Below are 14706 nucleotides of genomic sequence, written 5' to 3' on the forward strand. Positions count from 1 at the left end.
CTAAAAAATTCCAAACCAGAATTCATTGTGGCTACAGCTTAATCATTTACATAGTAAATATAAATTACTAACTTACCTGGACGATTACTTCTATGTTATGTGTCCCACTACTGTAGTTGCTAGGATTCCACTTCAGTACGAAAATGGGACCAGACACATGAACAGCCTGGCCTAAATGAACTCCATCAATCTTAACTGTGACAGAAGTAATGGAGGATAAGGAAAAGGCCAAAACTCTAAAATGAGAGCATATATAAAACACATGGTTTGAGGTTTGTCATTGTTTTTGTAAAGGAGAAAAACCTTATTGTAACTTGCAAATATATACATATAGGCAGAACCATCATATTGTACAACTGCAGAAGCCACTATTTATATGATCTGGTTTCTTTCTGAATGGTGGCTTCTGGAGTTGGACAATTAGCAAAACTGAACTGGTAAGAAATTCGGAACAATTCTTTTACTTTTTAGAAAGAAAAATCAATTTTCTTTTGACAAATATAGGTAAGGTAGATTCAAAGTTCTTTCTGAAGAAACTCCAGAAGTATTGATTTTTCTCTTAGGAAAATAATATAGGGTAGAAATCTCATTTTGTTAATCTAATGTCAAGCCTACCATCTACTCATTTGGTACCAGGGTATCTGTCCCAAAGAAACAGGGTTATAACCAGGACTAGGCTACCAAGCCCTTTCAGAGAGTATGATACCTAAACCTGATATCCAGCTCCCACCAAAAAACCTAACTGACACGTGTGCGTTCCATTTCATTAGTGATTAAAAACAAAAGTAAACATCTTGGTATCATTTTTTACAAGTTAATTAGTAAATACTTTTTCAAGCATAATATCCAATAATAATAAGAGTACTGTGGGCTGGGCGCGGTGGCTCAAGCCTGTAATCCCAGCACTTTGGGAGGCCGAGACGGGTGGATCACGAGGTCAGGAGATCGAGACCATCCTGGCTAACATGGTGAAACCCCGTCTCCACTAAAAAATACAAAAAAAAAACTAGCTGGGCAAGGTGGCGGGCGCCTGTAGTCCTAGTTACTCGGGAGGCTGAGGCAGGAGAATGGCGTGAACCCGGGAGGCGGAGCTTGCTGTGAGCTGAGATCCGGCCACTGCACTCCAGCCTGGGCGACAGAGCAAGACTCTGTCTCAAAAAAAAAAAAAAAAAAAAAAGAGTACTGTGAATTTGGCACTCATATTGCTTGGTAATATTATAAATTAGCATCTGTTGTTGAAAGTTAATTGGATACCTGATACACTGCTGGTGGGAGTATAAAATGGTGCAGCCACCATGGAAAACAGTATGGCAGCTCCTTAAAAAATTAAACAGATAATTACCATATAATCCAGCAATTCCACTTCTGGATATATATCTAAAAGAAGTGACAGCAGGGACTTGAACAGATATCTGTACACCCATATTCATAGAAGCATTATTCAACATAGCCAAAAAGTAGAAGCAACCCAAGTGTCCGCTGAACACATAAACAAAATATGGTGTGTGTGTGTATATATGTGTGTGTGTGTGTATATGTGTATGTGTGTATATATGTGTGTGTGTATATATATACACACACACACACAATGTGCAATGGAATATTATTCAGCCTTTAAAAGGAAGGAAATTCTGACACATGCCACAACATGTATAAACCTTGAGGACATCATGTTAAATGAAAATAAGCCAGTCACAAAAGTATAAATATTGAATGGTTCCACTTATATGAGTTAGCTAGAGTAGTCGAATTCATAGAGACAGAAAGTAGATTGGTGGCTGCCAGAGTCTGTGGGAGAGGGAAGAATGGGAAGTTATTGTTTAATGGGTAAAAATTTCAGTTTTAGAAAATGATAAATGTTCCAGAAATGGATAATGGTGATGGTTGCACAACAATGTAAACTTAAACTTAATGCTACTGAACTGTACACTTAAAAATGGTTAAAACGGTACATTTTATGCTATGTGTACTTTGTTTAATCATGCTTACCATGATTAAAAATAGTGATTTTAACTCCAAAAAAAAAAAGGGATTGGGCAATTTTTATCAATAGTCATAAAATAATTCAAACTCTTTCATCTGGAATCCCACTTCTAGAACACTTTCTTAAAGAAATTATTCAAGTGAAGGAAGAATATATATGTACCAGATATTCATCCACAAATAAGAAAAAACTTAAAAGTTCACCAGTGAGACATGAAAAAGGTTAGAAAAACTGTGGTACATTCTTTGTGTTGAAAGAAAACAAATCAGGATGAGAATAGACTGCTTTATGATTATAATTATACAAAAACATGCTTAAGAGAGAATGCCTGAGAAGAAATACTCAGAAGTGTTAATAATAGTTCTGTTAGAAGTGGAGAAAATATACTTAAAATCTCATTACCCTGTTTTCCAAAGGTTGTTCTGTCATATTACTTTTCAAAATAAACTGTAAAAGTATATTTTTAAAAATGCTCTTATAGGCCGGGCGCGGTGGCTCAAGCCTGTAATCCCAGCACTTTGGGAGGCCGAGACGGGCGGATCACGAGGTCAGGAGATCGAGACCATCCTGGGTAACACAGTGAAACCCCGTCTCTACTAAAAATACAAAAACTTAGCCGGGCGAGGTGGCAGGCGCCTGTAGTCCCAGCTACTCGGGAGGCTGAGGCAGGAGAATAGCGTGAACCCGGGAGGCGGAGCTTGCAGTGAGCTGAGATCCGGCCACTGCACTCCAGCCTGGGTGACAGAGCGAGACTCCGTCTCAAAAAAAAAAAAAAAAAAAAAAATGCTCTTATACTTGAAAGAAGTTATATGTCTCTTTGCAAAAAGAATGTTAATGTCCCATTAGGATTCTATTAATCTATATACTCAAATTCACGGCCGGGCAAGGTGGTTCAAGCCTGTAATCCCAGTGCTTTGGGAGGCAGAGAAGGGTGGATCCCTTGAGGTCAGGAGTTCGAGACCAGCCTGGCCAACACAGTGAAACCCTCTCTCTGCTAAAAATACAAAAATTAGCCAGGTTTGGTGGCACACACCTGTAATCTCAGCTACTCCAGAGGCTGAGGCATGAGAAAAGCTTGAACTCGGGAGGCGGTGGTTGCAGTGAGCCAAGATCAGGCCACTGCACTCCAGCCCAGGCAACAAAGCAAGACTCTGTTGAAATCAAAACAAAACAAAACAAATTCACTTGCCAACTGAATTTTCAATTCCATAAGGATTATATATGTATAGCTTTTGCTTTCTTAGAAGGCTACACAACAAAATGAAAACAAATTTGATATATAATGCAAATTTTAAAAAGTAGGCTATAAAGGAATGTGTACATTACGCTTATAGCAATGTAAAAGCATGCAAATAAAAAGGCTGGAATAAAATAAAACAAAAATAATAATGTTAGAATTACAGATTTCTGAATGGTTTTTAAAATTTTATCAGCTTAAAAACATGATCTGCTTTTTAACTTAATGGGAACAAAACACTAAGCAATCTATCTTTATATAATGTGTAGGTTGCTGTATAAACTAAAATGGGGCGTCTCATAGCTTTCATACAGGAATGCAATCACAATGACTTATCTTCCATCATTATCAAACTGAAAGGAAATTCTGAAAAATCGCTACATACCTGATGTGTGTTGAGTGAAGAAGTCTTTCTAGTGGTTCATGTTTACCAGAACTATAAAGGAGTGATTTAGGATTGGTGATAAGAACCACAGGCCACGTGCCAAAGATCAAATCTGCAAAGCTAAAGAGGTCATGATCAAAAGCAAAAATCCGATACCTAGAGACCAGATAATGATAAGGTAATTTAGTCACTTCACATTGTAAGAGGTCATGTAGGTAATATACAGAACAAATATAAAAATACATAACTAGGACTTTTTTACATGATGAATTTGAATACAGATTAAGTAATATTTTCTTTCTTTCCTCCCTTACCCGATCACTTTAGCCTTCACATTTGTCATATAACTGGCCTCTGACTGGGCAATGGATTCAACTGTGCTCTTGAACAACACCTGGTACATGGCATGTACTCTTTAATTTTTAAATAAATACTTGTTGAAGTAATTCATCTTATCTCTGTACTATAAGACAACTTTGAAGCTAAAACATTTATTATAACCCTAATACCTGACATTCTTCATCCCATCAACAATGCTACATAAAATATTAAGTAGCTGGGATTACAGGTGCCCGCCACCATGCCTGGCTATTTTTAGCAGAGACAGGGTTTCACTATGTTGGGCAGGAGTCTGGAACTTCTGACCTCAGGTGATCCCCCCGCCTTGGCCTCCCAAAGTGCTGGGATTACAGGCGTAAGCCACTGCGCCTGGCCTTAAACATTTCTATAATTTCAAAGAAATTAAAGTTGTTTTCATTTTCCAAATGCAATAACAAAAGGTATAAAATATTCATTAAAGAATAACCAAAGTTTTATATTTTCTAACTTGTAGAATTAAAAAAAGAAATGATTCACTAAGGCAGAAACACTAGTGCTCACCAAATACTCTACACATTCCCCTGCATTTCCCAGTCTCCCTGGTATCAGGTTGGGACCATGTGACTAGTTTTGGCCAATAGGCTGTGAACAGAAGTGACACATATCATGCCTGTGGTACAAAGTACTTAAGAGTGGGTGTGAGTTCTCCTTGCTGTCTTCCCTGCCCTGGAATTGGCATGTCGAAATAAGAATTTTAAGACGGACGAAGTCTGAATTACTGACTCACCCCATGGACAAGAGTTGTTCTGACTCACATTGAATTTACACAAATGAAAAACATTTGTGTTAAGCCACTGATATTTCTGGATTTATCTGCATCTACAATAAGGCCTAGCCTAATATAACCAATATACTGTTTTTAAAAATTCTTCTATTGTAACGAACACAATTTAAGTGTTTATAAGCGCAGGTAAAGTTTAGGTCCTTTCAGTAAACTCCAGATAAAACCCCAAGGTTGGAACACAGGAAAGCTGGTGAAGAGAGAAAGGAAATGGCTTCATAATTAACAACACAACTTGTAACTGGAGCACTTAGAAGAAATAAAGCAGCTGGTCAAGGCTTAGTAAGACTATCTCACAAAAGGCAATCATAGCCCAGCCCACAGCCTCACAGCCATGAACAGACAACTCTTAGCTCAAAGTAATTATAGTTGCCAAATAATTACAGGTTTCAAGCATAACTCATACAGTTTCTAAAAAGTCAACCAAAATGAGGAAGTACCTTCCAAGATGTAAAGTTCCTTTTTAATTAATGGAAGTAGTTAAAAACAAAAAGATAACATATTCAGCTCAACAAATCTTTGTTGAGTACCTATTATCTGAGAGCACAGCGTTTGTATAAATTAAATAACTGTAATCGTTAAACAATAAGATGATACTCCTCAAAACTTGATAAACTATTTCACTTAAATACTTCTTTTAAAAAAGAAAAAAAACATATATTTAACTGTACTACATGCTTTTGATAAACATGTTTTCTGTTAGACTTTAACCTTAAAAAAGTCAACTATCATCTATTTGAAGAACTTAAATCACTGCCATCTTGTAGCAGTAACCAGTATGGTAGATACAAAATTCAGGAGAAAAAAGAAGGCACTTCTAGTACTAGTATTTCTCAAATTGTGGTGCATAGACCACCCAGAGGGCTTTTAAAAAATGCAGTTTGAGGCCGGGCGCGGTGGCTCAAGCCTGTAATCCCAGCACTTTGGGAGGCCGAGACGGGCGGATCACGAGGTCAGGAGATCGAGACCATCCTGGCTAACACGGTGAAACCCCGTCTCTACTAAAAAATACAAAAAACTAGCCGGGCGAAGTGGCGGGCGCCTGTAGTCCCAGCTACTTGGGAGGCTGAGGCAGGAGAATGGCGTAAACCCGGGAGGCGGAGCTTGCAGTGAGCTGAGATCCGGCCACTGCACTCCAGCCTGGGCGACAGAGCATGACTCCGTCTCAAAAAAAAAAAAAAAAAAAAATGCAGTTTGGGCCAGGTGCCCTGTAATCCTGGTACTTTGGGAGGCCAAGGCGGCTAGATCACCTGAGGTCAGGAGTTCAAGACCAGCCTGGCCAACATGGTGAAACCCTGTCTCTACTAAAATACAAAAGTTAGCCGGGCATGATGGCACGTGCCTGTAATCTCAGCTACTAGGTAGGCTGAGACAGGAGAATCACTTGAGCTCAGGAGACGGTGGTTGCACTGAGCCAAGATCACGCCACTGCACTCCAGCCTGGGTGGCTGAATGTGACTCTGTCTCAAAAAAAAACAAAAAAAAAGTAGTTTGTTGGACCCTAATCCAGACCAACACAATCAAAATCTCTAGAGGTAGCGCCTGAAAATTTGTATTTTTCATAAGCTCCTCCATAATTCTTGTGCACATTAGAGTTTGAGTCCATTTCCTAATGGACATATCTTGAAAATCCAGTGTAACATAGTGATAGTAAACATCACTGCTGTGACAAGGTTTCCGCAAAATGACAAAGATTGCAGAGACATATATTACTTTAAAAAGGCAGAAATATCACAAGTTTTTCTTTAACTGTGATCACCCATGATATCAGTAACAAAACTATCATTGCTTTGGCAAAACTTATGCGTATAAGTTTTATTCTGTGGGGAGGTTCCCTTACCTCCTATTATCCTTCCAGTCTCCCACCTCAAGTTCCAAAGTGCCCTGGAAGTGACGAGTGTGCAAAACAGGCATCAGTCCACCAAGTGTATGGAGGTGTCCACACAAATAAGCTATAGCCGAACTAACCAGTGAAAAATAAATGAAATAAATGAACAAAGATAACTTGTGAGGCCAAACTAATAAAAATGTCTTGCCAGAAAAGCAGAATAGGTACAGCAAAATAAAAAACTAAAAACAAATGAATTCTGATTTTGGAAGCTTGTCTCACCTCATTATTGACCGGATTCCTGGTGATGGAGAAAGAATAGTGGATGTTGTAAAGTGTCCAAACCAAATTGTATGGTTGCTCCGACTACTTTCCTTGGCCAGTAATAAGAGCTCCTCCATCTTTTTCTGAAATGGGAGAAAAATGGAAGGATCTTAAATTAGGGCTCAGGCTAAAATCTAATGTCAACAGATTAGAAAACTCCTTTGAAGATGTCTAATAATTATTATATGTGTCTAGACCTTAAACCTTACTAGTTAATGACCTCTATGGATCTCTGTAAGTTTCAAATGGTTTTCACATATATTTCATTTGATCCTAAAAATAACTCTGCAATAGGTAGGGAAGATATCTATTTTAATAGATAAGGAAATTGAGAAATAAAGAAGTCATCACTAATCTTTACAGCTTTGTATAACACATTACAATTAATAAAAAGGATACAGAAACTAAACTTCTAAAATAATATCATGGAAAGACTTCTACCTAAATGTTTATAACAGCTCTGATAATAGCCAAAAACTAGAAACCATCAACAAGTTGTAATACATCCACACGATGGAATACTACTCAGCAACAGAAAGGAAAGAACTAATGATACACACAATCATATGGATGGATCTTGGAAACATAATGAGCAAAAGAAGCCAGACCCAAGAGTACATAACGTATGATTTCATTTATACAAAATTTTAAAACAAACGAAACGAATCTATACTGATAGAAAACCAATCAGTGATTCCCTAGGAGGTGAAGACTGCACAAGGAAGATAAGACTTTAGGATGATGGAAATGTTCTAGTCTTAACTGTAGTGACAGTTATACCAGTATATACATTTGTCAAAACTCTTCAAACACTTAAAATGAGGGTATTTTATAGTATTCAAATCATACCTCAAAAGTTGATTTCAAAAAATAACTGGTACATATGTAAATATGCATTAATATTATCTGTAATCTTTGGGAGGCCGAGACGGGTGGATCACAAGGTCAGGAGATCGAGACCAGCCTGGCTAATACGGTGAAACCCCGTCTCTACTAAAAAATACAAAAAACTAGCCGGGTGAGGTGGCGGGCGCCTGTAGTCCCAGCTACTCGGGAGGCTGAGGCAGGAGAATGGCGTAGACCCGGGAGGCGGAGCTTGCAGTGAGCTGAGATGCGGCCACTGCACTCCAGCCTGGGGACAGAGCGAGACTCCGTCTCAACAAAAAAAAAAAAAAAAAAAAAAATATTATCTGTAAGGTGCTTACAGCAATACATTTCTGGGCTCTACCCTCAAGGTTTTTAATTTGGTAAGTCTGGGGCAAGACCAGGGAATCTGCATTTTTAACATTCCAGTTGGTTTTCATGTACATGATCCTTGAATTCTACCTTAAAAAACACTATACGAAGGAATGGGATTTAATATAAGTTCATCAACCCTGACTAAAGACACTTGATAGATAGGAAACAAAATAGAACCCAATTAAATAAAATGCCTAAAGTAACACAATGCATTTGACAATATTCTGTTCACTTGATTTCACATTCTTTCGAACTCTCGTATAACTCTGAACCTCATAGTTCTAATTTAGCAAATTCTGCTCTTTATTATATTTATTTCTATACTGGTCTTATACCTTACCACTAGATTAAATACTCTAAGAGTCTAAGAACTTGATCTTATCACGTTTGTATTCTTTCATATGAGCACATATGTCTTACTTAGGGGCATATGCTTATTAAATAATGAGTTGGCATTTACTGTACCAAGAAATAATAAGAGGTTCTCAAATGAGACTTTCCACAGTTTAAATTCAGCAATCACCTAGTCTTGTCAAAATACTTGAAAATAAACGTATTGATTTCAATAGTTGTCCTTCTCTTCTTAAAAAAATATAGACCAGCTGGGCACAGTGGCTCATGCCTGTAATCCCAGCACTTTGGGAGGCTGAGGCTGGTAGAACACTTGAGATCAGGAGTTCAAGACCACCCTGGCCAACATGGCGAAACCCCCTCTCTAGTAAAAATGCAAAAATTAGCTGGGCGTGGTGGCACATGCCTGTAATCCTAGCTACCTGGGAGGCTGAGGCAGGAGAACTGCTTGAGCCTGGGATGGGGAGGTTGTAGTGAGCTGAAATCACACCACTGTACTCCAGCCTGGGCGACAGAGCAAAACTTCGTCTCAAAAAAAAAAAAAAAACCCACTAGTTAGAACTGGCAATTGTGGGAACTTAGGAATATAACACACAAAGCTGTATGTCCTGCTCCTTGCTGGATGTCCAAAGTGCATCCTGTACTCAGTACCTATTTAATAAATGTTTACTCCATAAAGTGTGAGGTACTTCTTTCTCAGATTTTGGGACAAGAACAAGGATAGCAAAAATAGTGCTGAAATAGCCAGTAACTTCTAGCCATACCTGTAACCAAGTTAAATTTCTCTCAAGCACTCCTAGATAATAACTAGTTTACTTATGACAACTTTAAGTGATCCACATGTATCCATGAAAAAATAAGTAAACTACAAAGGGAAGTAAGATTTTTACTACACCTTATCTAAAATTCCAAAGAAATTATAGGGTCTCTTAGGCCCTGGATTTACGGTGGCATCTACACAGATGAACGAATAGTTGCCAAAGGGAGTGCTGTGGACATAATGGAAAGAGCCATCTCTACGTACAGCAGAATATTTCCTAAAAAATAGAAGACAGGAGGGTGTTAGTGTAATCATAAAAAGACAGTGCTTTAAAATTCCTTCCCGAATACACAAAATTTTACCTTCCTTTGAAAAAGAGATTTGCTGATCTGACAGAGAAGTATACTAAACTAGATCCACAATGGATAAACTGATGAAATTGTGAAGTTTTTCTCCCATTGTCCCCAAAGACTCATGCAAACTAATTCATCAATAACCAAACACAAGTTCACCAAGCAACGTTCAGAAGTAAGAGAGCTCCTTTAGGCAGTCCATTAAATATTCAAAAAGAAACAAATCAGAATAAAGTGGAACAGTATTTGTCAATCATTTGCAGATTTAGTCAGGGCCTACTAAGTACCTAGAAGAATTCTTGGTGTAGTGAGATACAAAAGCTGTTTACTTCTTGAAACAGGACTACAGAGGCTTCATTCACAAGCAAGACAAGACGAAGTCTTCAAGCAAGGAGAAAAATATTAGTCTAGGTCTGGGTTGTTAAATCTTTTTCAGTTCCTAAAGATACATTGATAACATACACAGGGTCTATATCCACTAATGAAAGTTTACCACCTTAAGTGTCAACAGCGTTCAGGTGCAGAGTGAAGACCAGGAAGAAAGGATGGGTAACACAGTACAGAGCACGCACTCATTAAGTATGTGTTGAATAAATAAGAAGGAAAGTATAGATTTTATTGGGGGGCATACCTATATTATTCAAATGCCAGAACATTATAAGGAAAGTTGGTATTATCTTTAATCTAAGTGTCTTACATGATTTTTACCTAACAGCATATATTTAAAAATACAAATAAACTCCTGAAATTTAATATGCTAGTGGGCCACAAAAGCCATCATGTATAATGTAACCCGAGTAAATATATTATACAGAAATTACAACTAATACTCAGAAATTAGTCAAACCCAATTTAAACAATGTCAATTAGTTCTATTGCCTTTCTTCTTGGTATTTTTAAAATTTCTATTTCAGGGCCAGGTATGGTGGCTCACACCTATAATCCCAGCACTTTGGGAGGCCACGGCAGGCGGATCATGAGGTCAGGAGATTGAGACCATCCTGGCTAACACGGTGAAACCCCGTCTCTACTAAAAATACAAAAAAATTAGCCAGGCACGGTGGTGGGCGCCTGTAGTCCCAGCTACTCGGGAGGCTGAGGCAGGAGAATGGCGTGAACCCGGGAGGCAGAGCTTGCAGTGAGCTGAGATCACGCCACTGCACTCCAGTCTGGGCAACAAAGTGAGACTCCATCTCACAAAAAAAAAAAAAAAGTTCTGTTTCAGGGTTTTAGTCTAAATTAAAATTTTTACTTATATTTTTTCTTATTTTATGTTCAGTTATTCCTCAGAATCTTATAATCTTACATATGTTGTTTCCTTTCCTGCATTTTTGATACATTAAAATCCAACTGTCTAAAAATAAATCCAACTATTTGAAAACACAAGTTAAAATATATGATGCTAACATAATATGGGATTTTGGCATTCTCTGGGGCTTATTTTATTTTTTTGAGACAGGGTCTGACTCTGTCACCCAGGCTAGAGAGCAGTGGCATGATCTTGGCTCACTGCAATCTCAGCCTTCTGGGCTCAAGCGATCCTCCCATCTCAGCCTCCTGAGTAGCTGGGACTAAAGGTGCACACCACCATGCCCAGCTAATTTTTGTATTTTTGTAGAGATGGGGTTTCACCATATTGCCCAGGCTGGTCTCGAACTCCTGGACTCAAGTGTGCACCTGCCTTAGCCTCCCAAAGTGCTAGCATTACAGGCATGAACCACTGCATCCAGCCTCTTTGGGACTTCTTTTTTTTTTTTTTTTTTTTTTTGAGACAGTGTCTCGCTCTGTCGCCCAGGCTGGAGTGCAGTGGCGTGATCTCGCCTCACAGAAAGCTCTGCCTCCTCTCTGGGACATTTTTAAGATCAAGATTTAACTTTAATTTTTTTTCTTCAGACTGATATTTCTGTAATATTTACATTTTTAGTAAAATGCCATTTATTAAATTCAGATAAAGTTTAGGTGGCTAAAAACAAAAATACAAAGGTAAGAAACTTTAAAGTGACTATTCACTTTACTTTCCAAATAACCACTCAGCCCCAATTCCTGTTAATTATTTCTGAAAATGTCTCCTAACTGCCCATAATCACCATCAAAGATACAAACAGTTAACAGGAAGTGAAAGATTTTCATCTCCGTCCTTTTCCTTTCTCACATTAACAAAAGAGAACAACCTCCTCTTCCAATGTATGGTGACTCTTAATTATACAAACTCAGTTAACCAGTGCTTTTTGACCTATCATCCTCAAATTGATGTCACCATCTCCATATCCAGGAACTTAGTTCAGATGGGTATGTGTCTTCATATCACAACTGGACTATTGCAGGACCCTCCTATTTAGTCCACATAACTCCAATATCTTTTTTCCTTTTTACCCTATCTTTTTCCTTTTTCATTGTGGGATTGCCCTTTATAAAACACTATTTTAATTATGTTACTTGCCTCCTTAAGAACCTATGCTGAATTACCAACTATTACCCATCACATCTCAATTTCTATGCTTGTTACTTAAGACCTACATAGGCCGGGCGCGGTGGCTCAAGCCTGTAATCCCAGCACTTTGGGAGGCCGAGACGGGCGGATCACGATGTCAGGAGATCGAGACCATCCTGGCTAAGACAATGAAACCCCGTCTCCACTAAAAATACAAAAAAAAAAAATTAGCCGGGCGTGGTGGCGGCGCCTGTAGTCCCAGCTACTCGGGAGGCTGAGGCAGGATAATGGCGGGAACCCGGGAGGCGGAGCTTGCAGTGAGCCGAGATCGCGCCACTGCACTCCAGCCTGGGCGACAGAGCGAGACTCCGCCTCAAAAAAAAAAAAAAAAAAAAAAAGACCTACATAAATTAGCCCTAAGCTACCTATCCAGTGTCATACCAGTCCTCAGTATGGATGTTAATTCTGGTGATACCAGTTTCCTTACTGCCCCAGCAAAGTTCAGTTTTTGGTTTCCCAGTGCATAGCTTTTAAAGATCTATTCATACCTATTCTTTTGCCTAAAATATCCTCCTTGGCATGTCTTACTTCTTCAAATGCTACTCATTTTTTAAGACTGGACACACTTTTTGCTTCTTTTATAAAGTCTTCTCTATGTCCACCCACGCTTTTCTGATTTCTCATAGTGATTATCATGTGTACCAAATAATCTAGCATTTCATCAGCCATTCCTTCATGTTCTTTTCTAATTGTTTCCTAAATAATTCTGATGTCCCTTAACTACACTATCAGTTCCTTGAAGGCAAAAGCCAAATTTTTAACATTAGCTCATGTATCTCTCACACTATCCAGCTAGGGATGGACTCTCAATAAATATTTGCTACATGATTGATTGACAATGCAGAACAAAGCTACTGAATATCCTGAGGCTGAAAAGTGAACTGCAACCAAAAGAGGCATCTAAACATAATTAAACTAGAGAATTGGTTCCTAATTCAGAGATCCCTTGCCTTTTCACATTCACGACAAATAACGATTATTTTAATATTTATATGACACAGGATGAAAAGATAAAGCAGCCAGGTGACTAACTGGGCTCTCCAGCCACCACAGAGGCCAGGAAAATCAGTATCTCAGGATTCTGAAAACCCAGTGACCTCAGCAGTGTGGCTGACATGCTCTGATATAAATGACTTTTCCTATGTATCAATGACTTAAAAAATTGTTTAAGCCCATGTGGAATATTAAAAGTACCATTAGCCAAAACAAAGCATTAAACTACATGCATACTTCAGAGGTATTGTGGTTCCTGACCACCACAATAAAGCAAATATTGCAAAAAAGCGAGTCACATGAATTTTTGGTTTCCTAGTGTGTATGAAAGTTATGTTTACGGCTGGGCGCAGTGGCTTATGCCTGTAATCCCAGGACTTTGGGAGGCCGAGGCAGGCAGATCACTTCAGGTCAGGAGTTTGAGACCAGCCTGGCCAACATGGCAAAACCCTGTCTCTACTAAAAATACAAAAATTAGCCAGGCATGTTGGCACATGCCTGTAGTCCCAGCTACTCAGGAGGCTGAGTCAGGAGACTCGCTTGAACCAGGGAGATGGAGGTTGCAGTGAGCCAAGATGGTGCCACTATACTCCAGTCTGGGCAACAGAGCAAGATCCTGTCTCAAAAAAAAAAAAATGTTATGTTTACACCATACTATAGTCTATTAAGTGTACAATTGCTTCATGTCCAACAAAACAATGCACATATCTTAATTTATAAATACTTCTACTGACTGGGCATGGTGGCTCACGCCTGTTCTCCTAGCACTTTGGGAGGTTGAGGTGAGTGGATCACTTGAGCCCAGGAGTTCGAGACTAGCCTGGGCAACACATTGAAACCCTGTCTCTATAAAAAAATAGAATAATTAGCCAGGCATGGTGGCTCACGTCTGTGGTCCCAACTACCCGAGAGGCTGAGGTGAGAGGACCACTTTGAGCCTGGGAGGTGGAGGTTGCAGTGAGCTGAGATCGCGCTATCGCACTCCAGCCTGGGTGACAGAGTGAGACCCTGTCTCAGGGGAAAAAAAAAAAAAACTTTACTGCCAAAAATGCTAATGATCATCTGGGCCTTCAGTGAGTCAAATCTTTTTACTGATAGAGGGTCCTGTTTTGATGTTGGTGGCTGCTGGCTGATCAGGGTGGTGGTTGGGGTGGCTGGGGTAATTTCTTAAAATAAGGCAACCATGAAGTTGGCTACATCAATTGACTTTTCCTTTCACAAGAATTTCTCTGTAGCATGCAATGCTGCTTGATAGCATTTTACCCAAAGAAATCCAATCCTCTCCAACACTGTCATTGCTTTATCAACTAAATTTATGTATAATTCTAAATCCTTCGTTGTCATTTCAAAAATGTTCACACCATAGTTACCAGGAGTAGTTTCCTTCTCAAGAAACCATGTTTTCTGCTCATCCATAAGAAGCAACTTGCCATCTGTTCAAATTTTATCCTAAGATTGCAGCAATTTAGTCACCTCTTCAGGCTCCACTTCTAATCCTAGTTCTCCTGCTATTTCCACATTTGCAGTTACTTCCTCCACTGAAGTCTTGAACCCCTCAAAATTATCCATGAGGGTTGGAATCAACTTCTTCCAAACTCCTGT

At 39.0% G+C, this 14706-nt stretch overlaps 1 protein-coding gene across 6 annotated transcripts in view; it reads right to left on the minus strand.

The window, feature by feature from the left end:
• Positions 1 to 14706, minus strand: part of LOC105491504 (transmembrane protein 62) — a 47887-nt gene that overhangs the window by 24619 nt on the left and 8562 nt on the right. For 4 of the 6 annotated variants that reach the window (XM_024795864.2, XM_071067012.1, XM_071067011.1 and 1 more), the window contains 4 exons: positions 6876 to 7000; positions 6606 to 6728; positions 3607 to 3762; positions 77 to 236 (listed from right to left, as the gene is read on the minus strand). In XM_024795864.2, coding sequence (XP_024651632.1) covers positions 77 to 236; positions 3607 to 3762; positions 6606 to 6728; positions 6876 to 7000 — 564 coding nt within the window. Of the gene's footprint in view, positions 1 to 76; positions 237 to 3606; positions 3763 to 6605; positions 6729 to 6875; positions 7001 to 9402; positions 9545 to 14706 lie in introns of all 6 variants that reach the window. The other 2 variants (XM_011758002.3, XM_011758013.3) reach the window with 1 other exon arrangement.

This window comes from Macaca nemestrina, chromosome 7 (assembly GCF_043159975.1).
Source record: "Macaca nemestrina isolate mMacNem1 chromosome 7, mMacNem.hap1, whole genome shotgun sequence".
NCBI lineage: Eukaryota > Metazoa > Chordata > Mammalia > Primates > Cercopithecidae > Macaca > Macaca nemestrina.